Source organism: Ranitomeya variabilis, chromosome 5 (genome assembly GCF_051348905.1).
Source record: "Ranitomeya variabilis isolate aRanVar5 chromosome 5, aRanVar5.hap1, whole genome shotgun sequence".
Classification (NCBI taxonomy): Eukaryota; Metazoa; Chordata; class Amphibia; order Anura; family Dendrobatidae; genus Ranitomeya; species Ranitomeya variabilis.
The window spans coordinates 384,882,659-384,909,667 of record NC_135236.1 but is presented as its reverse complement, the minus strand read 5'-3'; the positions used below and the strand labels follow the sequence as shown (position 1 = coordinate 384,909,667).

Sequence of the window (27,009 nt, the reverse complement as noted above, 5' to 3'; positions counted from 1 at the left end):
CTGTGTCTACAGACATCACTTTATATCACATATATCAATCCCATATAACAATTCCCCATTCATTACAAATCTGATACATGCAGAACGCCACCCAAAATGTGGGTCATTGCAGTTTTATTGTACTGTGGAAACTCAGGAATTGCACAATTGACAGAAGAACGTGATGACCTGAGTAGGCATGTGTCATTTCAAATGCTTATGGTGGAGTTCTACAAGAATGTTGGGTCCCAATGTTGGAGCCATTGAGATTTTAGTAACTGGAATTAAATTGGCTTATTACACCAAATAAAATAACCACAACTACAAATCTATATTTATGACCTTAGCAGTCTGTTAACATGGATTTTTTTGAGGCAGACAAATTGGATGTGGTTTTCAAGAGAAACCCATGTCAGGAATCCATGTGGTTTTTGATGAGGTTTTCAGATACTTCATGTTTTTTTAAGAGTTTTTTTTACTCAGTTTCAAAATTATTTTGAAGAGGTTTTTGAAGTGTTTATTACACATTCTTTTTGCACTCTTTTGACTTGACATTGTGAAGCATAGAGCAGATTCAATGAGGAATCTGCATCAAAGAAGTGACATGACTTCTGTTTCTGTTGCAAAGTTTCAAAACTTTGTAGGGAAAAAACCTCAGAAAAACGCTGGCAGTATGAACAATACTTTGGAATTCCCTTTGAAATCAATAGGTAGAGCATTCAAAGAATAGTTGAAGTGGTTTTAGATGTGCATTTTGAAGAAAGTCCTCTTCAAGATCCACATAAAGAAAATTAAGTGTGACCATACCCAAATGATGAAATATCCACTTTGTCAAGTTCACTAACATTTTGAACAATCATTTGGCTCCAAATTACCCCATGACACTCTGAATTATTATTTCTTCAGCTGCTATGTAATATTGAAAAACATATCAAAAATAATAAATGACTTTTTTGTATTAAAAGACTAAAGTAATTTTTGGTTTCTAATACTATATAGTACTTTGTTGAGACTACTCTTTAGAATAAGAATAAGAAACATTCAAGCCATTGAATGCCTTTGCAAGTGATTAGAACTAGATCTAATTTGTGGTTATAGGCTTTACTGCAGCTAAACTTTGAGAATGTTGGATGGTAAGCATGTGTCATCTACCAACTATGTTCGGCATGCTGGATGATTAATTTGCCACCGAATCCCTTCAATGTTAGTCCTTTGCACCTCAAGAACCTACTTCTCCACGATAAAGGCTATGGATACCTTTGTAAAATATTGTTGATTTTTTTTGTTTCCGAAATCCAAACTGCAAACTTAACCAACTAAATAGTCTTCAACTCTACAATACAAATAGATAGATGTTGGCCGAACGATCGTTCATCTGGCAGCCATCTCTCGCGACTCCTATGAGTTCTCAATGTGTTTTCTATGAGAGAATCATTGCCAGATGGGGAGCCATAACTTGCAATGGATAAAAGGATTGTTGGTCCAAAATAGGACATGCTTGATCCTTCTCTCCCCTGATATTATGTGCTGGGGGGAAGTCAGGAGGCCCTCATAAGCATTAAACTGATGGCTAAACCCACCAATATCGAGAACAGAACAACGAGTTAACTGAAAATCTGTAAGTCACCCTGTCATGACAGTCTGACAGGGAGTTTGCAAGTCTTTAATCTGTCTTTGGCTGATCTCCTCTCATTTGATGCACAGAGGCTTGAACAAGACTTCACCCACCTTGGCATTTTAGGTGTTTTGCTACCTCAGAACCTGGCATTTCACTGTGTTTTTGAGGGTTTCCGTTAGTTCATGTAAAGAAAATGCCTACAATTGTGAACATTTGGTTTTCTTTTTTATTGTGAAGCAAACAACATATAGGACAATATAATTCAAAACTTCAGTGTGCATAACTATTCACTCAGGTAAAGTCAGTACTTTGTAGGACCTCCTTTTGTGGCAATAACAGCTGCAAGTCGCTTTGGATAAGTCTCTATGAGCTTTCCACATCTTACAAATAGGACTTTTTCCCACTCCTCAAAGCAAAACTGCTACGGTTGCTTCAAGTTAGATGGTTGTTTCCTCTGGTGAACTGCAATCTTCAAGTCTGACCACAGATTCTCAATTTAATTAAGGTCTGGGCTTTGACTAGGCCATTCCAAAAAAATTACACGTTTCCCCTTAAACCACTTGAGTGTTACTTTAGCAATATGCTTTGGGTCATTGTTTTGTTGTGTAAGTTTTGTACCGGGGGTGTGTTCCTCAGAATACAGCGAAGTCCCGGGCAAGAAAACTGACTCCTAAACAGTTCACTCTCTGTAATTAGCCTACTTAGTTTTGTGGGTGACTAAACCATAAAATAAAAAACATTCAAAACATTATACAGACATTCAACTGGGAGGCTTAGAGCCTTGTGCTGTAGAGCATTGCACGCAAGCAATCTGTACCTACTATACTATCTATAACTATACCTATTGGTGAGCCTGTCTAAATCGATCACCTGTTACCTGTTAACACTCTGAGAACTGGAACAATTATATGAGTGTAATGTATGGGCTCACCTGTGGCACAGCACAACAGTTTACAATCTTACAATCAATTACCTCTATCTCCCAACCAAATATCCCCCTCTCATACCGATGTGACTTCAATGATCTCAGAGGAATAGTCCATCCTCTGTTGCTCTCTTTCTCTTTCCCTGCAGAGTGTAAGCGCTTAAAGTCATGTCCTCTCTGTCTGTCTCTCCTGTTAAGTGTAAGGAATTATGGTCAGCGAGATACTCCCTATTTCCTCTTCCCAGCGTGTATTTTCTGAGCAGCTACAAGCTTTCCAGTATTTAAAATCACAAAAATGTATTTGCTACCAATCAAATATATGGGAAAAAGTTGTTGAAGTCCATAAATTAAAATTTGAAAAAATAAGCTCACCTCAACTGGCAATAAAACAAAAGGATTTTGGTTATCTCCTATTAGCACCTTGAAACAATAGACATTGAAAAGCAAGAGTTAAAGCACCACTTTTTTGCTTTTTTTCACCACTGGAGTGGTACTTTAAATGTAAGGCCCCCCTGTTTTTATACTCACCTTCTGGCGACTTCACATTTTACCGATGTCGCTCCCCCATCCAAGGAGCCATCTTGTGCTGGTAACTTCTGACTGGCTGGAAGAAGCTACATCACAAGCTCGCAATGCCAGACTATAAGATCCAGAAAGAGGCTCTCAAAGAGATGTATTGAAAAGTGACCTCTAGAGCGCTCCATGAAACACGGCACGTCACTTTTCGCTGGAAACCGATGTTAGCAACACTGGAAAAGGATGAAGGCAGTGGCAGAGGAGTATGAGGCAGGGGGCAGGGGAACTAAATTTCAACCACCACTCCCCAAAAAAAAGAAGAGTGGTGCTTTAAGTTGCATCTACAGCAGTGGTCCCCAACCTTTCTGACCTTGAGAGTCGTATTCAACTATGAGAAAGGATCACAAGCCACATCCAGCTCCCACCCCCTTCACCATAGGGGCAACCAAAGCCCCCATTATGGGTATAATGATAACCAAAGCTTTTCCTCATAAATCACCCCGAAAGCAGTTTACCAAGATTCAGATGCAATACCCTCATTCTGTATTCTCCTGTCAAGCACTCCCAACACACTGTCGCATCCAGCTTCAATCACCTCTTCTGACAGGTTGTATCATAATTATCTCATCTAGATCTGCTCTTCTGTGCAATTCACTATTTCGAGATGTGCTCTTCATACCTCTTTGCTAGTCCTAGGGGTAATTCACCAAGCTTGCGGACAGCCACAAGTCACACTTCAAGGGACTACAAGCCACATGTGGCTCCCGAGCTACAGATTGGGAATAGACTTAGTGGATTCGGACTTTCTAATGTGAATGGAAATAGGACACAGAACCCAAAAGAGATCCCCTACATACTGGAAAAAAAGTTTTTTGTTGTTTTTTTTTTTATAATAAAAACAGTTTCATGCCGAATAAAGTCCCCGTTCTCTTTAAATGTTGAATATATTTTTACCTTTTGTGGTCACAATGTTTGTTTTTATATCTCCAAAAAGGCAGAAAATTGCCGTACAAGGAGACGATTACTGCAGTTTTTTTCACTCTACCATTCGAAGTATCTCAATAAAAATTGTATGTTTTTGTACTCTTCTGAGCCCTTCAGGCAAATGAACTGTGCACTTTTGTACAGTCTTTTGAGCAATTGGTGGGGTTCTCAAAATATACTGTAGTTATGTACCCAAAGTAAGCAGTAATCTTCACCAGAACGCTGCCTTCTTACAGTGGGAATAGTGTCTCCTAATGAGAATACCAGAGGCACTGTTTCCTTCCTCAGCCTGTTGTATTGCACCTTTGTTACATTTCTGGCTTGAAGTGGTCTTTCCATATTCTGCATTTCTACATCATTTAGTGTAGTTTGTCTCAGAATGGGAATAATTACGGTATGTTGGCTTTCCATACTCTGTTTAATTGACATTTCAAGAATATGTTGGTGGGAGGTGATATTGTTTTCAGATAATAAACTGGTCGTAATCCTGACATCAAACTGTCAAGATATATTGATGATCTGTTCATTTCACAATTGGGGTGCAGTTGGACATTTCTCACTTTGTGGAAGTTTTTCCAATCAAGTGCAGATCATGGTTTACATTTCTATATGTACAATTGCAAAACAAGAAGAAGGGTAACTTTAATGAGTTCGCTCTCCCACAAACTTTTAATATTGTTGTAATCAGGCTGTCATCCTCCTATCAGAATACAAATATAACCCTTTAGGCACATTACTTAAAGCACTAAAGTATCTATTTAGGCATGCAGGTGGAGTGCTTATTGTTTAAAGAAGTGATGGTCACCCTAAATAAAATTTATCAAGCCTGGAGCAGGTGTCTACATAGTACCTGTCATGGATAAGAGTAAGAACTCTGATTGTTTTTGCTAGTGTTGAGTTCTGCAGCTGTCATTGTTGGGGTGACCACGTGGCTGGCAATGGCTGGTGGAGGGCATTTTATTGGTACATTTTTACAGTCTCTTCCATAAAATTGCGCCGGAAATCACAGTATGTGCACGCACTGACTCCTGCGACATTTTATTGAAGTAATGTACAACAACGTCAACATAGCAGGGAGCACGTGCCAGCCATAAGGATAATGTTGATGGCCGGCGTATGCGCACTGCGTTGTTGACGTTGTAGAATTGTTCAGTAAAATGGCGCCGGAGTCAGCGCATGTGAATATCGTGCTATCCGGCACCATTTTTTTAAGACACTGTGTCGGCAAACTGGCACATAGAGTGTCTTCAATAAAATGGCGCCAGAGATCACGGTATGCTAACGCACTGACTCTGACACCATTTTATTGAAGTAATGTACTACAACATCAACATAGCAGTGCGTATGCACCAGCCATAAGCATAATGGTGCACTGCTATGTTGACGTTGTGGAATAAAATGGAGCCGGAGTCAGTGCGTGTGCATAGCGCGGTATCCGATGCCATTTTTGTGAAGACACTGTGTCTGTGAATTTGCATATAAAGTGTCTTCAAGAAGATGGCCTCAAGGTCGCGGTATGCACACATGTTGACTCCTGCTCCATGTTATTGTAGACACTCTATATACGAATTTGCAGAGATAGTCTTCAACAAAATGGCGGCATATCGAGGAATACGCATGCACTGACTCCGGCACCATTTTATTCAAGATTGCTTCAATGTCATGTCGACATAGCAGTGCGCACGTGCCGACCATCATTTTTTTTAGGGACTACATCACATTTGAAGTGACTTGAGAGGGGGTGCAATATGACAGAAAATTCCCAAAAGTGACACCATTCTAAAAACTGCACCCCTCAATGTCCTCAAACCACATTCAAGAAGCTTTACCCTTAAGGTGCTTCACAGGAATTAGTGCAATCTGAAAGGAAAAAATTAACATTTTATTTTTTTTTGCAAAAATTTTAATTTAGCCCCAATTTTTTTATTTTCACAGGGGTAACAGAAGTTGAACCTCACAATTTGATGTGCAATTTCTCCTGAGTACACCGATACTCCATATGAAACCCCCCAAAAGGTACTCCATTTTGGAAACTAGACCACTCAAGGAATGTGTGGTGAGCACCTTGAATCCCATGAAAGAGCCATGAAAATAAAAAATCACATTTTTCCCACAAAAGTGTTCTTTTAGGTCCAAATTTTTTATTTTCTCAATGATAGCAGGAGAAAAGGGACCCCAAAATTTGTTGTGCACTTTCTCCTGAGTTCGGCGATACCCCATATGTGGGGTGAAACTACTGTTCGGGCACACGGCAGGGCTCAGAAGGGAAGGAGCACCGTTTAACTTTTTGAACACAAAAATGTCTGGAATCGAGAGTGGATGCCATGCTGCATTTGGAGAGCCCCTGATGTGCCTAAACAGTGGAAATGCCCTACAAATGACCCCATTTTGGAAACTAGAGCTCTCAAGCAGAGAGAGATAGGGTTTTGGTTCAGGGGAGGCAAAACTTCTGAGGGGGCCCCTAACCTGGCAACCCTGATTACAACTATGGTATCGCATCCTAATAGTGGATGTAGGAGAACCTCAGCAGATGACTGCACTGTTACAGACAAAAATCTCTATACAAAGGCACAGATTGATATTATTGCCATAGAGTAACCATAGAGCAGTAGATCCTGCAGAACATTTAAGAGATTGCAGTACAGTTATATATGGTAACTTTGAGCTGATGTTCTTTCTGATGGAGTCATTCAATTCTCCCACCATTTCCAACTGTCCCAGACTGACATAACAACTTCTTCTAGCTAGGACTCGGCTGCAGAGATTACAGCAAAGACACATTTGTCTTCACATTTCACATCTCCTGCATAAACCTCTATAGTATAATGTACCTCCATAGGCCTCTATAGTATAATGCACTCCCCATAGGCTTCTATAGTATAAATCACTCCCCATAACCAGACTCTATGTAGTATAATGCACCCCCATGGGACTCTATAGTATAAAGCACTCCCCATAACCAGACTCTATATAGTATAATGCACCCCCATAGGCGTCTATAGTATAATCCCCTCCCCATAGGCTCATTATACAGTACAGACCAAAAGTTTGGATACATCTTCTCATTTAAAGATTTTTCTGCATTTTCATGACTATGAAAATTGTACATTCACACTGAAGGCATCAAAACTATGAATTAACACATGTGGAATTATATACTTAACAAAAAAGTGTGAAACAACTGAAATTATGTCTTATATTCTAGGTTCTTCAAAGTAGCCACCTTTTGCTTTGATGACTGCTTTGCACACTATTGGCATTCTCTTGATGAGCTTCAAGAGGTAGTCACCGGGAATGGTCTTCCAACAATCTTGAAGGAGTTCCCAGAGATGCTTAGCACTTGTTGGCCCTTTTGCCTTCACTCTGCGGTCCAGCTCACCCCAAACCATCTCGATTGGGTTCAGGTCTGGTGACTGTGGAGGCCAGGTCATCTGGCGTAGCACCCCAGCACCCCATCACTCTCCTTCTTGGTCAAATAGCCCTTACACAGCCTGGAGGTGTGTTTGGGGTCATTGTCCTGTTGAAAAATAAATGATGGTCCAACTAAACGCAAACCTGATGGAAGAGCATGCCGCTGCAAGATGCTGGGGTAGTGATGCTGGTTCAGTATGCCTTCAATTTTGAATAAATCCCCAACAGTGTCACCAGCAAAGCACCCCCACACCATCACACCTCCTCCTCCATGCTTCATGGTGGGAGCCAGGCATGTAGAGTCCATCCGTTCACCTTTTCTGCGTCGCACAAAGACACGGTGGTTGGAACCAAAGATCTCAAATTTGGACTCATCAGACCAAAGCACAGATTTCCACTGGTCTAATGTCCATTCCTTGTGTTCTTTAGCCCAAACAAGTCTCTTCTGCTTGTTGCCTGTCCTTAGCAGTGGTTTCCTAGCAGCTATTTTGCCATGAAGTCCTGCTGCACTAAGTCTCCTCTTAACAGTTGTTATAGAGATGTGTCTGTTGCTAGAACTCTGTGTGGCATTGGCCTGGTCTCTAATCTGAGCTGCTGTTAACCTGCGATTTCTGAGGCTGGTGACTCGGATAAACTTGTCCTCAGAAGCAGAGGTGACTCTTGGCCTTCCTTTCCTGGACCGGTCCTCATGCAAGCCAGTTTCTTTATAGCACGTGATGATTTTTGCCACTGCACTTGGGGACACTTTCAAAGTTTTCCCAATTTTTCAGACTGACTGACCTTCATTTCTTAAAGTAATGATGGCCACTCGTTTTTCTTTACATAGCTGCTTTTTTCTTGCCATAATACAAATTCTTACAGTCTATTCAGTAGGACTATCAGCTGTGTATCCACCAGACTTCAAGGATACCTTAGCGGCTGGGTGGCAGTGGAGGGAGTTTGAGTCTCCCTGTATTACTGTATGTGTGCACTGAGCAAGCCCATACACTTAACAGTAGCATAGCTTCAGGTGTACTCCTCAGAGTGCGGTGCCCATCTGTTCCCCGGGAAGCTATGCTACTGCCATCAAGGAATGTATCTAGATGTGTAGTGAGCACCTTGAAACCCCAGGTGCTTCACCAAAGTTTATAATGTAGAGCCATGAAAATGAAAAATCCCATATTTCCCACAAAATGTTTTTTTTTTTAGCCCCAATTGTTTTATTTTCACAAGGGTAACAGGAGAAAATGGACCTGAAAATTTGTTTTGCAATTTCTTATGAGTACGTTGATACCCCATATGAGAGGCATGGCAGGGCTCGGAAGGGAAGGAGCACCGTTTGACTTTTTCAACACAAAAATGGCTGGAATCCAGAGTGAATGCTATGTCGTGTTTGGAAAGCACCCGATGTGCCTAAAAAGTGGAAACTCCCCACAAGTGACACCATTTTGGAAACTAAACCCTTCAAGGAATGTATCTAGATGTGTGGTGAGCAGCTTGAACCCCCAGGTGCTTAACAGAAGCACAATGAGGCAGCAAAGTTACTTTGGACTCCATCTGGCCTCTGCTCAGCTATGTCCTTCTTTTCAGAAGTGCACAAAACTGTGGCGGACCGTGCTTTTATGCACACCTAAAAAGTCAGACACCGCCGGATCAAAGGCCAGACGTTTTCCACAGCACCTTTATCTGCCTCATTGTAGGGAATCTTCCGTCGGGGGTTCAGCCTGAATCACATATTTCAGTGATTTGTGTAAGCACTCAGTGCAGAGTGCTGTACAAATGTGAACTGAGCCTTACTGCGATCTTTGGGAGGCAGAATGAACAAATCAACATGAGGTGAAGAATTGGTTGTATTTATTTTTTATGCCATTCCTTGTGCAGTGTAAGTGAATAGATGACTTTATTCTTTGGGTCGGTGTGATTACAGTGATACCAGATTTATATCTGTTTTTTCTGTTTGGCTGTTATTACACACTTAAAGACACTTAAAAAAATGTTTTCATATTTCAGCCAACAGAGTCATGTGAGGGCTTGATTTTTGTGGGACGAGTTGACGTTTTTATTGGTACCATTTTCGGGCGCACAGCATTTTTTGATTGCTTTATATTTTGATTTTTGGGAGGCAGAATCAACAAAAATCAGCAGTTCAGGAATTGTTTTTTTTTAATCCCATTTCGCATGCTGTAAAATTGATAAGGCAAGTTTATTTTTCGGGTCAGTACGATTACAGCAATACCCCATTTATGTCATTTTTTATGTTTTGCCGCTTTTACACAATAAAAACTTTTATTGAAAAAAAGAATTATTTTTGTACTGCTATATTCTCAGAGCTATAACTTTTTAAATTTTCCACTGATGGGGCTCTATGGTGGCTTGTTTTTTTGTGGGATGAAATGTTCGCTCTGTCTTTTTGATCGTGTTTTATTTCACTTTTTTCCAGCGGTATAATGAAAAGGCATAGTTTGCCACATTTTTTTTACTGCTTTCCACTGAAAGGGTTAACTAGTGTGACTCTTAGGCTACTTTCACACTTCTGTTTTTTTGAATTCGTCACAATGCGTTGGCGCGACATATCGACGGATGCGTCAAAAATAGTGAAAAACGGATGCAACGCATCCAATATTTTGACGGATCCGCTAGACGGTTCCATCCAAAAGCTGGATCCGTTGCATCCGTTTTGTCCGTTTTTACCATCTGTTTCATCCGTTTTTTTGACGGATCCGTTTTCCATGCATAAAAATAGGAGTCTCCCAAATGTGATTGGCTACTGGAAAATAGGGAAACCAATATATTGACTGGCTGGCTGTCTTCAGGCTGGCAGGAGTCTTGCTGGCACATTTAGGGGTGACGCCCCAAGCCAGGTTTATATAGATTTGGAGCCTGTCTGGCCAATTGGCTACAAATTTCTGATTCTGAGCATGCTCAGTGTAAAAAAACAGATTCCACCGCTGGATTCCGTCACATGACGTGTCACGACGGATTCTGCGCCCATAGGCTTCCATTCTAGTCAACGACGTATGCCGCAGGATCCGTTGCGATGCGTTTTCCCGACGCAGACAAAAAAACGTTACATTGAACATTTTTTCCAGACGACAGTCCGCCAAAACACGACGGATCCGTCGCACGACAGATGCGACGTGTGGCCATCCGTCGCGATCTGTCGCTAATACAAGTCTATGGGAAAAAACGAATCCTGCGGGCACATTTGCAGGATCCGTTTTTTTCCCAAAACGACGCATTGCAACGGATCTGAAAAGACGGAAGTGTGAAAGAGGCCTTAGGCCATGTTCACACTTTGTGGGTTTTACCACGGATCCGCGGCGATTTTGATGCTGCGGGTCCGCAGCAGTTTCCATAGCGTTTACATTTACATGTAAACCCTATGGAAACAGCAATCCGCTGTGCACATGCTGCGGGAAAAACCGCGCAGAAACGCAGCGGTTTACATTTCGCAGCATGTCACTTCTTTGTGCAGAATCGCTGCGATTCTGCACCCATAGGAATGCATTGATCCGCTAACTTCCCACATGGGGATGTGCCCACGATGCGGGAAGTAAGCAGATAATGTGCAGATGGTACCCGGGGTGGAGGAGAGGAGACTCTCCTCCGGGTCCTGGGAACCATATTTGTGTAAAAAAAAAAGAATTAAAATAAAAAATAATGATATACTCACCTCTTAGCGCTGCACGCGGCCGTCCGGTATCAGGGTTGGTGTGCGAGCAGGGCCTGCGGTGACGTCGCGGTCACATGACCGTGACGTCGCGGTCACATGACCGTGACGTCACGAAGGTCCTTCTCGCACAGCATCTTTGGAACCGGACCGCCGCGTGCAGCGCCGAGGAGATCGGGACATCAGAGGGTGAGTATATAGCCATGTTTTATTATTTTTAACATTACTATTGATGCTGCATATTGCTGCATATGCAGCATCAATAGTATAGGAGTAAACCCGCAGTGGAAACCGCAAAACAAACCGCGATAAATCTGCAGGGATAACTGCAGCGGTTTTGCCCTGCAGATTTATCAAATCCGCTGCGGGAGAACCCGCAGAGGACGCCGCAAAGTGTGCACATAGCCTTAGGCTGCGGTCACACTAGCAGTATTTGGTCAGTATTTTACATCAGTATTTGTAAGCCAAAACCAGGAGCCGGTGATAAATGCAGGTGGTTCATATGTTTCTATTATACTTTTCCTCTAATTGTTCCATTCCTGGTTTTGGCTTACAAATACTGATGTAAAATACTGACCAAATACTGCTAGTGTGACTGCAGCCTAATATAGATCGGGTTGTTCCAGATGCAGCGATATCAAATATATGTTTTTTTACATAAAAATGTGTATTTATTAGTTTAATATTTTTCATTTTTGAATTATTGTGTAATTTTTTAAAAATATATATTTGCAATTTTATTACTTTTTTAAAACTCTGTATGGGACTTTCACTTTTTTACTTTGATCTCGAGTATAATGCATTGCAATGCATCAGTATTGCAATGCATTATACCTATACAAAAGCTTCTTAGACCATAGTTTGAGCATGGTCTACAAAGCTTTCCCTAGCTTGTTGACACGAGGGCAATGATCGGGCCCCAATGATGACATCGCGAGGTCGCCGATCTGAAGGAAGAGGGAGCTCCCTCCCTCTGCTTTTTCTTCTAAATGTTGTGAACGCTCTCCATTGTAGCACTTAGGGTGTTAACAGGGGGGCAGTGCTGGCATTGTCTCTGGCTGTTAGTGCTGGAGCTTGGCCACTGATATCATTAGAAATATTGGTCTTGTAGAAAATCTTGCTTTCCTCTATCCAGGGTAATATTAGTAATATATTCCATCTGGTGCTTGCTGATGGGGACAGCATGGGCCTATGTGATTTCAAATGCCAGGGCTGAATTTCAGCCCCAGTCTGTACCTGGGGAAGTGACACCCGCTCATAACGTGCTATGTCCATCATTGGTCGTAAAGGGATTAATAGGACCTGACCTGCAGTACCTACGTGCTTGAAATGCGTAAGAATCCCTTCCATGTTCCATGCCCTGGATTTTTTTATATTTTTCTTGGAAAATAAAGAAATTATTTTCTTCATCAAGTGAATATGCATGACTGGTGGATTTCTCCTGAATTTTCTGTACCCTGTAGTGATTGTACAAAATATGTATGGAGCTTTGGTGTTCTGCTCTATTCACTGTTGATATCTGGCCATTGCCAAATGCGATAACATTTGATCGGTGGGAGTGAATGGGCTCGGATCCCGACCAATGTAATATCACCTTAATGATCTTCATGTAAGTCACTCTGACTATGCTCTGAACCCTTGCAAGGAAACATCTTCTAATTTAGATTGATTAGAAAATCAATAGTAGCCCACCACTTCACTTGTTAAAGGAAATCTGTCACGTTAAAAAATACTAGTAACTTGCAAATATGGGGTTAATCTGCAGGTCAATACTGTTCTAAACCAGCCCAGAGCCCGCGCTTGGAGTCACGCTGCTGGGAGGAAATTAACTTTATTCCCCCTGGGAGCATTCGGCGTTAAGTCACAGGGGTGGTGCCAGCACTGAGTATGTAGAGCGGTCGCTGTAACTGCACTCCTGGCACTAACTGACAGCAACCCATCATTAGAACTGGCTGTCATTCGGTGCAGGCTGCATGGTTACAGCCGCCACTCTACAGTGGGTACGGAAAGTATTCAGACCCAGAGGCGTAGCTAGGGATTTGGATCAGGGGGGGCCAAACTTCTGAGTGGGCCCCTAACCAGGTAACCTTGATTACAACTCGGTGACGCGCCCTAATACTGGAAGAGAACCTCAGCAGATGACCGCGCTGTTACTGAAGATAATCTCTACATAAAGACCAATATGGATATTACCGCCATATGGTCAGTGGTATATACCAGCCCTACAGAACATATAACAGATCACTGCACAGTTACAAATAATGTCTTACCGCTGACGTTCTTTCTGATAGAATCGTTCATTTTTCCCGTCTTTTCCATCTGGCCCAGACCGACATGACAACTTCTTCCAGCAATGACTCGTCTGCAGAGAATACAACAGACACGTTTCACTTCTCACATTCCAGCCCCATCACCATCTATTCCCAACCTGCACAAACTCCTCATCCTGCTGATACCCCAATACTGAGCCGCTGCTGCCGTATGTGTCCCTACTACTGCCCCTGATACCCCAATACTGAGCCGCCGCTGCCATATGTGTCCATATTACTGCCCCTGATACCCCAATACTGAGCCGCTGCTGCCGTATATGTCCCTATTACTGCCCCTGATACCTCAATACTGAGCCGCTGCTGCCGTATGTGTCCATATTACTGCCCCTGATACCCCAATACTGAGCCGCTGCTGCCGTATGTGTCCCTATTTCTGCCCCTGATACCCCAATACTGAGCCGCTGCTGCCGTATGTGTCCATATTACTCCCCCTGATACCCCAATACTGAGCCGCTGCTGCCGTATGTGTCCTTATTACTGCTGTTGTGAATTAGACTTTTTTGGCTCCCTCTAGTGGTTACTAGTGATATTACTCTGGGATTTCCTTCCCTCTGTCTGCACCCAGCTGGGTCGTTACTTCAGGGGTGTTGCTATTTAAACCTCCTGGAACCTTAGTCCAGTGCCTGGCATCGGTGTTATCAGACACATTCTGTTTGCTCCTGTTTGCTGGTCCTGGTTCGTGTTAAATTAAGCTAAGTCTTGCTTCTTTGTTTTTTGGGTTATTTGTTTGCTATCATTTTTGTCCAGCTTGTACTAAATGTGATTCCTGACCTTGCTGGAAGCTCTAGGGGGCTGGTGTTCTCCCCCCGGGCCGTTAGATGGTTCGGGGGTTCTTGAATTTCCAGTGTGGATATTTTTGATAGGAATTTTTGCTGACCATATAAGTTATCTTTCTATATTCTGCTATTAGCTAGTGGGCCTCTCTTTGCTAAATTCCTAGCTCATTCTTATGTTTGTCTTTTCCTCTTACCTCACCGTTATTATTTGTGGGGGGCTTCTATCCAACTTTTTGGGGTATTTCCTCTGGAGGCAAGAAAGGTCTTTCTTTTCCCTTCTAGGGGTAGTTAGCTCTCCGGCTGGCGCGAGACGTCTAGGATCAACGTAGGAACGTTCCCCGGCTGCTGGTATTTGTGGTGCTAGGATTAGTTATATGGTTAGCCCAGTTACCACTGCCCTATGAGCTGGTTTTCTGTATTTACTGACTTAGCATTATTCCTGAGACCCTCTGCCATTGGGGTCATAACAGTATGCCAGGCCAATATTGAATATTTAAAGCATTGCAGAAGTGGGATAAATAGAAAGAAAATTCTGAGTTTTTTTTTTTTTCCTTCCTTCTCTTCCTCCCCTTTACCTTTGAGTGGCGTGTGCTTGCTGCAGACATGAATGTGCAGACCTTGATTACAAGTGTTGACCAGCTGGCAGCTCGTGTGCAGGGTATACAAGATTTTGTTACCAGTAGTCCTATGTCTGAACCTAAAATACCTATTCCGGAATTGTTTTCTGGAGATCGATTTAGGTTTAGGAATTTCAAGAATAATTGTAAATTGTTTCTTTCTCTGAGACCCCGTTCATCTGGAGATTCTGTTCAGCAAGTTAAAATTGTTATTTCTTTTTTACGGGGCGACCCTCAGGATTGGGCTTTCTCGCTAGCGCCAGGAGATCCGGCATTGGCGAATATTGATGCGTTTTTTCTGGCGCTCGGATTGCTTTATGAGGAACCCAATCTTGAAATTCAGGCAGAAAAAGCCTTGCTGGCTATTTCTCAGGGTCAGGATGAAGCTGAAGTGTATTGCCAAAAATTTCGGAAATGGTCCGTGCTTACTCAGTGGAATGAGTGTGCTCTGGCCGCAAATTTCAGAAATGGCCTTTCTGAAGCCATTAAGAATGTGATGGTGGGTTTCCCCATTCCTACAAGTCTGAATGATTCTATGGCGCTTGCTATTCAAATTGACCGGCGTTTGCGGGAGCGCAAAACCGCTAATCCTCTGGTGGTGTTGTCTGAACAAACACCTGATTTAATGCAATGTGATAGAATTCAGACTAGAAATGAACGGAAAAATCATAGACGTCAGAATGGGTTGTGTTTTTACTGTGGTGATTCTACACATGTTATATCAGCATGCTCTAAACGCCTAACAAGGGTTGTTAGTCCTGTCGCCATTGGTAATTTGCAACCTAAATTTATTTTGTCTGTGACTTTAATTTGCTCTTTGTCTTCTTACCCTGTTATGGCGTTTGTGGATTCAGGTGCCGCCCTGAGTCTTATGGATCTGTCATTTGCCAAGCGCTGTGGTTTTGTTCTTGAACCGTTAGTAAATCCTATTCCTCTTAGAGGTATTGATGCTACACCATTGGCGGAAAATAAACCGCAGTTTTGGACGCAGGTGACCATGTGCATGACTCCTGAACATCGGGAGGTGATTCGTTTTCTTGTTCTGCATAAAATGCATGATTTGGTCGTTTTGGGTCTGCCATGGTTACAGACCCACAATCCAGTCCTGGATTGGAAGGCAATGTCTGTGTCAAGTTGGGGCTGTCAGGGAATTCATGCTGATTCCCCGCCGGTGTCTATTGCTTCCTCTACTCCTTCGGAAGTTCCTGAGTATTTGTCTGATTATCAGGATGTATTCAGTGAGTCCAGATCCAGTGCTCTGCCTCCTCATAGGGACTGTGACTGCGCCATAGATTTGATTCCAGGTAGTAAATTTCCTAAGGGAAGATTATTTAATCTGTCAGTACCTGAGCATGCCGCAATGCGTTCATATATCAAGGAGTCTCTGGAGAAGGGGCATATCCGTCCATCCTCTTCCCCTCTTGGTGCGGGATTCTTTTTTGTGGCTAAGAAGGACGGATCTTTGAGACCTTGTATTGACTATCGGCTACTGAATAAAATCACTGTAAAATTTCAGTATCCTTTGCCTCTCTTGTCGGACTTGTTTGCCCGGATTAAGGGTGCCAAGTGGTTCACCAAGATAGATCTTCGTGGTGCATACAACCTTGTGCGCATTAAGCAAGGTGATGAATGGAAGACTGCATTTAATACGCCCGAAGGTCATTTTGAGTACTTGGTGATGCCTTTTGGGCTTTCTAATGCTCCCTCAGTATTTCAGTCCTTTATGCATGATATTTTCCGGAAGTATCTGGATAAATTTATGATTGTTTATCTGGACGATATTCTGGTTTTCTCTGAAGATTGGGACTCACATGTGGAGCAGGTCAGGATGGTGTTTCAGGTTTTGCGTGAGAATGCCTTGTTTGTTAAAGGCTCAAAGTGTCTCTTTGGAGTACAGAAAGTTCCCTTTTTGGGGTTTATTTTTTCCCCTTCTGCTGTGGAGATGGACCCAGTAAAGGTCCGAGCTATTCATGAGTGGACTCAACCCACGTCAGTTAAGAGTCTTCAGAAGTTCTTGGGTTTTGCTAACTTCTACCGTCGTTTTATCGCTAATTTTTCTAGCGTTGTTAAACCTTTGACGGATATGACCAAGAAAGGTTCTGATGTTGCTAACTGGGCTCCTGCAGCCGTGGAGGCGTTCCAGGAGTTGAAGCGCCGGTTTACTTCGGCGCCTGTTTTGTGCCAGCCTGATGTCTCACTTCCCTTTCAGGTCGAGGTGGATGCTTCTGAGATTGGGGCAGGGGCCGTTTTGTCACAGAGAGGCCCTGGTTGCTCGGTAATGAGACCATGTGCTTTCTTCTCTAGGAAGTTTTTGCCTGCTGAGCGGAATTATGATGTGGGCAATCGGGAATTACTGGCCATGAAGTGGGCATTTGAGGAGTGGCGTCATTGGCTCGAGGGTGCTAAGCATCGTGTGGTGGTCTTGACTGATCACAAAAATTTGATGTATCTCGAGTCTGCTAAACGCTTGAATCCTAGACAGGCCCGCTGGTCATTGTTTTTCTCCCGTTTTGACTTTGTGGTCTCGTATTTACCAGGTTCAAAGAATGTGAAAGCTGATGCTCTTTTAAGGAGCTTTGTGCCTGACTCTCCTGGAGTCACAGAACCTGTTGGTATTCTTAAAGAAGGAGTTATTTTGTCAGCCATTTCTCCTGATTTGCGACGTGTGTTGCAGAGATTTCAAGCTGGTAGACCTGACTCTTGTCCACCTGACAGACTGTTTGTTCCTGATAAGTGGACCAGCAGAGTCATTTCCGAGGTTCATTCCTCGGTGTTGGCAGGTCATCCGGGAATTTTTGGCACCAGAGATCTGGTGGCTAGGTCATTTTGGTGGCCTTCCTTGTCACGGGATGTACGGTCATTTGTGCAGTCCTGTGGGACTTGTGCTCGAGCTAAGCCTTGCTGTTCCCGTGCCCGCGGGTTGCTCTTGCCCTTGCCTGTCCCGAAGAGGCCTTGGACACATATTTCCATGGATTTCATTTCTGATCTCCCGGTGTCTCGGGGTATGTCTGTCATCTGGGTGGTATGTGATCGCTTTTCAAAAATGGTCCATTTGGTGCCTTTGCCTAAGCTGCCTTCCTCTTCCGATCTGGTTCCTGTGTTCCTTCAGAATGTGGTTCGTTTACACGGCATTCCTGAGAATATTGTGTCTGACAGAGGATCCCAGTTTGTTTCCAGGTTCTGGCGATCCTTTTGTGCTAGGATGGGCATTGATTTATAGTTCTCGTCTGCCTTTCATCCTCAGACTAATGGACAAACTGAGCAAACTAATCAGACTCTGGAAGCTTACTTGAGGTGTTTTGTTTCGGCAGATCAGGATGATTGGGTGACCTTCTTGCCGTTGGCTGAGTTTGCCCTAAATAATCAGGCTAGTTCCGCTACTTTGGTTTCGCCATTTTTCTGCAACTCTGGTTTCCATCCTCGTTTTTCCTCGGGACATGTGGAGCCTTCTGACTGTCCTGGAGTAGATTCTGTGGTGGATAGGTTGCAGCAGATCTGGAATCATGTGGTGGACAACTTGAAGTTGTCACAGGAGAAGGCTCAGCGTTTTGCCAACCGCCGCCGCGGTGTGGGTCCCCGACTTCGTGTTGGGGATTTGGTGTGGCTGTCTTCTCGATTTGTTCCTATGAAGGTCTCCTCTCCTAAATTTAAGCCTCGCTTCATCGGTCCTTACAAGATATTGGAAATCCTTAATTCTGTGTCCTTTCGCTTGGATCTTCCGGTTTCGTTTGCCATTCACAACGTGTTCCATAGGTCTTTGTTACGACGCTACGTTGTGCCTGTGGTTCCTTCTGCTGAGCCTCCTGCTCCGGTGTTGGTTGAGGGCGAGTTGGAGTACGTGGTGGAGAAGATCTTGGATTCTCGTCTCTCCAGGCGGAGGCTTCAGTATTTGGTCAAGTGGAAGGGTTATGGTCAGGAGGATAATTCCTGGGTGGTTGCCTCTGATGTGCATGCGGCCGATTTGGTTCGTGCCTTTCACGCTGCTCATCCTGATCGCCCTGGTGATCTTGGTGAGGGTTCGGTGACCCCTCCTTAAGGGGGGGGTACTGTTGTGAATTAGACGTTTTTGGCTCCCTCTAGTGGTTACTAGTGATATTACTCTGGGATTTCCTTCCCTCTGTCTGCACCCAGCTGGGTCGTTACTTCAGGGGTGTTGCTATTTAAACCTCCTGGAACCTTAGTCCAGTGCCTGGCATCGGTGTTATCAGACACATTCTGTTTGCTCCTGTTTGCTGGTCCTGGTTCGTGTTAAATTAAGCTAAGTCTTGCTTCTTTGTTTTTTGGGTTATTTGTTTGCTATCATTTTTGTCCAGCTTGTACTAAATGTGATTCCTGACCTTGCTGGAAGCTCTAGGGGGCTGGTGTTCTCCCCCCGGGCCGTTAGACGGTTCGGGGGTTCTTGAATTTCCAGTGTGGATATTTTTGATAGGATTTTTTGCTGACCATATAAGTTATCTTTCTATATTCTGCTATTAGCTAGTGGGCCTCTCTTTGCTAAATTCCTAGCTCATTCTTATGTTTGTCTTTTCCTCTTACCTCACCGTTATTATTTGTGGGGGGCTTCTATCCAACTTTTTGGGGTATTTCCTCTGGAGGCAAGAAAGGTCTTTCTTTTACCTTCTAGGGGTAGTTAGCTCTCCGGCTCTCCGGCAGGATCAACGTAGGAACGTTCCCCGGCTGCTGGTATTTGTGGTGCTAGGATTAGTTATATGGTCAGCCCAGTTACCACTGCCCTATGAGCTGGTTTTCTGTATTTACTGACTTAGCATTATTCCTGAGACCCTCTACCATTGGGGTCGTAACATACTGCCCCTGGTACCCCAAATACTGAGCCGCTGCTGCCTTATGTGTCCCTATTACTGCCCCTGATACCCCAATACTGAGCCGCTGCTGCCGTATGTATCCCTATTACTGCCGCTGATACCCCAATACTGATCCGCTGCTGCCGTATGTGTCCATATTACTGCCCCTGATACCCCAATACTGAGCTGCTGCTGCCGTATGTGTCCCTATTACTGCCCCTGATACCCCAATACTGAGCCGCTGCTGTCGTATGTGTCCATATCACTGCACCTGATACCCCAATACTGAGCCGCTGCTGCCGTGTGTGACCCTATTACTGCACCTGATACTCCAATACTGAGCCGCTGCTGCAGTATGTGTCCCTATTACTGCACCTGCTGTGTGGTTCTCTGTGCCCGCTAAATTCTAAAGCACCCCTCTAGAATATAATAATGTCTGGTGCAAGTGTCCTAGAAAACAGTGCCCATATTTTGCCCCCTAGAAAGTAATATTGCCCTGTGTGCCCCTTTGATAGTCACAGTAACCTGAGTTCCCCTATAACAATAAGTGCCCACTTTACATTTAATAATGTCCCGAGTCTGCCCCCTGTACAGCTCCCCTAAACAATATAATGCCCCCTCACTATATAGTACCATCCACACAGTATACTGACCCCTTAGTAGCCTCCAAACTGTTTGATGGCTGCAACAAAGTATAATGACCCCACATTGTAATCTCCATACTGTATGATGGCCCCCTAGATAGCCTCCATATGCAGTATCATAATGCACCAAATAGTCCACAATATAGTATAATGCACTCCCCATAGGCAGACTCTATAGCATAAGGCAGCCCTATAGGCAGACACTGTAATAAGGCAGCACCCCCATGTAGGCAGACCCTGTAATAAGGCAGTACCCCCATAGGCAGACTCTGTAGTGTAAGGCAGCACCCCCATAGGCAGACCCTGTAATAAGGCGGCACCCCCATAGTCAGACCCTGTAATAAGGCAGCCCCCATAGTCAGACCCTGTAATAAAGCAGCACCCCCATAGTCAGACCCTGTAATAAGCAGCCCCATAGTCAGACCCTGTAATAAGGCAGCACCCCCATAGTCAGACCCGGTAATAAGGCAGCACCCCCTTAGTCAGACCCTGTAATAAGGCAGCACCCCTATAGGCAGACCCTGTAATAAGGCGGCACCCCTATAGTCAGACCCTATAATAAGGCAGCACCCCTATAGGCAGACCCTGTAATAAGGCGGCACCCCTATAGGCAGACCCTGTAATAAGGCAGCACCCCTATAGTCAGACCCTGTAATAAGGCAGCCCCCATAGTCAGACCCTGTAATAAAGGTGGCAGATTCCCTTAGGCCGGTTTCACACGTCCAGATAATTCCGGTACCGGAGAAATCGGTACCGGAGTTATCCGTGTCCGTGTGTCCGTGTGCTCACGTGGCACATCTGTGTGGCACACGTGCGGCAGCCGTGTGCCACCCGTGTGCCGCCTGAGGACCACACAGACCATGCAGGAGAGACAGTGTTACAGTAAGCGCTGTCCCCCCCGCGTGTGGTGCTGAAGGCGGCATTCATCTCTTCTCCCCTGCAGGAGAGAAGAGATGAAAGATCAAGTTTTTGTTCTTTTTTGTTAAAAATAAAGTTTTCAGGTGACTTCTCGCCTCCCATCCCCAGTGCGCCGCCCGGCCCCTTGCAGAGAAATACTCACCCAGGTCCCGCGATGTCTCCTCTCAGCGCTGGCAGCTTGTCCTGTTTGAGTGGTCACGTGGGACCGCTCATTACAGTGGTGAATATGCGCATATTCACCACTGTAATGAGCAGCACAACGTGACCGCTCACACAGGACAAGCTGCCAGCGCTGAGAGGAGAGTGTAGACATTGCAGGAGCTGGGTGAGTATTTCTCTGCAAAGGGCCGGGCGGCGCACTGGGGATGGGAGGCGGGAGGTCACCTGCAAACTTTATTTTTAACAAAAAAGAACAAAAACTTGATCTTTCATCTCTTCTCTCCTGCAGGGGAGAAGAGATGAATGCCGCCTTCAGCACCACACGCGGGGGGACATCGCTTACTGTAGCGCAGTCTCTCCTGCGGGCGGTACGTGCACACGGAGGAGAGTGCACACTGTTCTCCGTGTGCACATGTGCAGGACATATTGCTGTACGTGCTGCTGGAGAAAAATGGACATGTCTCCGTGTTTTCAACACGGACACACGGTCTGTGAAAACACAGAGACATGTGCATAGACCCATTCATTTGAATGGGTCTACGTGTGTCAGTGTTTCCGGTACGTGAGAAAACTGTCACTACACGTACCGGAGACACTGACGTGTGAAAGAGGCCTTAGGCAGACCCTATAATAAGGCAGCAGCACCCATAAAAAATAAAATAAACACTCACCTCTCTTCTTCCTGCTTCCTGCGCTGTTCCCGCTGATCTCCTGACAGCGGGCGCCGGGCAGTGACGTCATTGCGCCCGCTGTCAGTGTCGGCGATGTCAGACGCCGACACTGACAGGGGGATGATGGGAGAAGGAGCGCAGCGCTCCTTCTCCCATCATTGCGGTCAGCTGTATCAGCTAAATGATGGCGGGGGGCCCACTGCTGGCACCGAGCCCCCCCGCCTGCTCATAGGCCCCATAGCGGCAGAGCAGGGAGATCGATTCTCCCTGCTCTGCCGCAGAATGTAACGGTATTGGCGCGCTGCTCGCGCCGATACAGTTACAGTAGCGTAGCTCCGGGTGGGCCCCCTCAGAGCACCGGGCCTGGGGCGCTCACACCCTCTGCCCCCCCGGTAGCTACACTACTGTTCAAACCCCTTTAAATTTTTCATTGCAGCCATTTGGTAAATTCAAAAAAGTTCATTTTTTCTCATTAATGTACACTCTGCACCCCATCTTGACTGAAAAAAACCCCAGAAATATAGTAATTTTTGCAAATTTATTAAAAAAGAAAAACGGAAATATCACATGGTCATAAGTATTCAGACCCTTTGCTCAGCACTGAGTAGAAGCACCCCTTTTGAGCTAGTACAGCCATGAGTCTTCTTGGGAATGATGCAACAAGTTTTTCACACCAGGATTTGGGGATCCTCTGCCATTCTTCCTTGCAGATCCTCTCCACTTCCGTCAGGTTGGATGGTGAACGTTGGTGGACAGTCATTTTCAGGTCTCTCCAGAGGTTTAAGTCAGGGCTCTGGCTGGGCCTGTCAAGAATGGTCACAGAGTTGTTCTGAAGCCACTCCTTTGTTATTTTAGCTGTGTGCTTAGTGTCATTGTCTTGTTGGAAGGTGAACCTTCGGCCAAGTCTGAGGTCCAGGGCACTCTGGAAGAGGTTTTCATCCAGGATATCTCTGTACTTGTCCAAATCCATGTTTCGTTCAATGGCAACCAGTCATCCTGTCCCTGCAGCTGAAAACACCCCTCTAGCATGATGCTGCCACCACCATGTTTCACTGTTGGGATTGTATTGGGCAGGTGATGAGCAGTGCTTGGTTTTCTCCACACATACCGCTTAGAATCATCACCAAAAAGGTCTATCTTCATCTCAACAGACCAGAGAAACTTATTTCTCATAGTCTGGGAGTCCTTCATGCGGTGTTTAGCAAACTCTAAGTTGGCTTTCACATGTCTTGCACTGAGGAGAGGCTTCCGTCGGGCCACTCTGCCATAAAAGCCCGACTAGTGGAGGGCTGCAGTGATAGTTGACTTTGTGGAACTTTCTCCCATCTCCCTACTGCATCTCTGGAGCTCAGCCACAGTGATCTTGGGGTTCTTCTTTACCTCTCTCACTAAGGCTCTTCTCCCATGATTGCTCGGATCATACGGGTCTCTGCACTGCAATACACTTTAGCTGAATATGTGTCTGAGGACGCACATCCAGTTGAAGTTTGCGTTGGCATCAACGCGTCCCTCACCCGCACGGGCCCAGTCGCAACAACTGCGACCGTTATGCCCTTCATGGATAATAAAGACAAATGGTGGACCCCACTGATTTACAATGGGGCTCCTGGCATGAAGTACTGGTGTCCATCATTTTTATGGCAGAGAAGCCTGGGGCAGACATTTCATTGGTGCAGCTGCACAGGGGCCAAGAGGCAAGGGGGACATTTAGGGTATGTGCACACGTCAGGATTTCTTGCAGAAAATTCCTGAAGAAAACCGGACATTTTCTGCAAGAAATCCGCATGCGTTTTTCACACCTCTGGTGTGCATTTTTTGTGCGTTTTTTTTGCTTTTTTTTCCGGAGCTTCCCAATGCATTAAATAGCGGGAAAAACGCGAAAAACCCGCAAAATTAATGAACATGATGTGTTTTTTACCGCGATGCGTTTTTTTTGGCGGAAAAAAACGCATCATGTGCACAAAAATTGCAGAATGCATTCTAAATGATAGCATGCATATGTATGCGTTTTTTATGCGTTTTTATAGCAAAAAACGCGAACAAACCGCAACGTGTGCACATAGCCTTATACTTCCAAATCAGCAGGAATTGTGCATTATGATGATCTATTGGACTCCAAAGGGCCCCCATACTGTTCTTACACAGGGGCCCTCCCCTGTCTGTGAGGAAAGCGAGGCATGCCTGGGGTCTGAGCTATCAGAAGTGAATGGCTCATAACTATGGGAAACCTTTCCGTGGTAATGTCTTAGTAACTCACAAGCTGCACACTGGGGGGACACAAGGGTTAATAGCTGGAGAACTGTGAATTCCTACTTCACATGGAAACTGTGAGGGTGTGACAGCAGGGATTGCCTCTCTGGGAGGGGTGAGGGGGCTCGGAATCCCCGAGGAATGAGGAGGACTATTCCCGGTGTGACGACCCCTGCTGGAGAGTCGCGCGGCGGTGCGGAGGGTGTGGTGAGCCGGGCTCTTATAGACCCGCAGCCCTGCCGGTGGGGACAGTGCGGAGAAGCTCCCCAGCTCTGCTGCTGCTGCTGCTGCTGCTCCTCATTGGCTAAAAGTCTCTCCTTGTCCCCTTCTTGTCTCCCATCACTGCTGCGACCCACCAGGGTGTGCTGTACACGACCCCCATCATCCGAGACCAAGGCAACATCTACAAGCCCAACAACAAGGTCATGGCAGATGACAGCGTCAACGAGAAGGATGTCCACACCAAGGAGATCAACCTGGTCAACAGGGACCCCAAGCACCTGAACGACGAGGTGGTCAAGGTGGGTGGAGACCGCTTATGTCCTCTGTGCTGCTGGCTGTACCTAGGGTTAGGGTGGGCTAATGTGGAGATGCTTAGATACTCACATATACATAGACCGATACTGTACTGGCAGTGTATCTCAGCAGTCTGCTTAGATACTCACATATACATAGACTGATACAGTACTAGCAGTGTGCATCTCAGCAGTCTGCTTAGATACTCATGTATACATAGACTGATACAGTACTAGCAGTGTGCATCTCAGCAGTCTGCTTAGATACTCATGTATACATAGACTGATACAGTACTAGCAGTGTGCATCTCAGCAGTCTGCTTAGATACTCATGTATACATAGACTGATACAGTACTAGCAGTGTGCATCTCAGCAGTCTGCTTAGATACTCATGTATACATAGACTGATACAGTACTAGCAGTGTGCATCTCAGCAGTCTGCTTAGATACTCATGTATACATAGACTGATACAGTACTAGCAGTGTGCATCTCAGCAGTCTGCTTAGATACTCATGTATACATAGACTGATACAGTACTAGCAGTGTGCATCTCAGCAGTCTGCGTAGATACTCATGTATACATACACTGATACTGTACTAGCAGTGGGCATCTCAGCAGTCTGCTTAGATACTCATGTATACATAGACTGATACAGTACTAGCAGTGTGCATCTCAGCAGTCTGCTTAGATACTCATGTATACATAGACTGATACAGTACTAGCAGTGTGCATCTCAGCAGTCTGCTTAGATACTCATGTATACATAGACTGATACAGTACTAGCAGTGTGCATCTCAGCAGTCTGCGTAGATACTCATGTATACATACACTGATACAGTACTAGCAGTGTGCATCTCAGCAGTCTGCTTAGATACTCATATATACATAGACTGATACTGTACTAGCAGTGTGCATCTCAGCAGTCTGCTTAGATACTCATATATACATAGACTTATACTGTACTGGCAGTGTGTATCTCAGCAGTCTGCTTAGATACTCATATATACATAGACTTATACTGTACTGGCAGTGTGTATCTCAGCAGTCTGCTTAGATACTCGTACCTACATAGACTTGTACTAGTAGTGTGTACCTCAGCAGTCTGCTTGGATACTCATATATACATAGAATTATACTGTACTAGCAGTGTGCATCTCAGCAGTGTACTTGGATACTCATATACATAGACATTTACAGTTCTAGCAGTGTGTATGTCAGCAGTCTGCTTAGATACTCATACCTACATAGACTTATATTGAACTAGCAGTGTGTATCTCAGCAGTCTGCTTATATACTCATGTATACATGGACTTGTATTGTACTAGCAGTGTGTATCTCAGCAGTCTGCTTAGATACTCATGTATACATAGACTTATACTGTACTAGCAGTGTGTATCTCAGCAGTCTGCTCAGATACTCATATATACATAGACTTATATTGCACTAGCAGTGTGCAACTCAGCAGTCTGCTTAGATACTCATGTATACATAGACTTATATTCTACTAGCAGTGTGTATCTCAGCAGTCTTGCTTAGATACTCATATATACATAGACTTATACTGTACTGGCAGTGTGTATCTCAGCAGCCTGCTTAGATACTCATATATACATAGACTTATATTGCACTAGGAGTGTGTATCTCAGCAGTCTGCTTAGGTACTCATGTATACATAGACTTATGTTGTACTAGCAGTGTGCATCTCAGCAGTCTTGCTTAGATACTCATATATACATAGACTTATACTGTACTGGCAGTGTGTATCTCAGCAGTCTGCTTAGATACTCATGTATACATAGACGTATATTGTACTAGCAGTGTGCATCTCAGCAGTCTGCTTAGATACTCATGTATACATAGACTTATACTGTACTAGCAGTGTGCATCTCAGCAGTCTGCTTAGATACTCATATATACATAGACTTACACTGTACTAGCAGTGTGCATCTCAGCAGTCTGCTTAGATACTCATATATACATAGAAAAATATTTAGAATTGAGAGTCCTCAGTGGTTGATACCTTGCAATTTGTTACCATCTTTTCAGTTAGCCATTAAAAGGTATCAACCACTGAGGACTCTCAATTCTAAATATTTTTCTATCTACTGGCTAACACGGTACCAAGATATATATCTTTCCTGTATCATATATACATAGACTTATATTGTATTAGCAGTGTGCAACTCAGCAGTGTGCTTAGATACTCATACCTTACATAGACTTATACTGTACTAGCAGTGTG

General features: G+C 44.5%; 1 protein-coding gene across 4 annotated transcripts in view; it reads left to right on the top strand.

The window, feature by feature from the left end:
- Positions 1-27,009, top strand: part of CAV1 (caveolin 1) — a 100,497-nt gene that overhangs the window by 28,694 nt on the left and 44,794 nt on the right. For 2 of the 4 annotated variants that reach the window (XM_077265020.1, XM_077265017.1), the window contains exon 2: positions 24,609-24,770. In XM_077265020.1, the coding sequence (XP_077121135.1) occupies positions 24,675-24,770 (96 nt within the window). In that variant the 5' untranslated portion in view covers positions 24,609-24,674. Of the gene's footprint in view, positions 1-5,957; positions 6,039-24,339; positions 24,492-24,608; positions 24,771-27,009 lie in introns of those variants that run through there. The other 2 variants (XM_077265018.1, XM_077265019.1) reach the window with 2 other exon arrangements.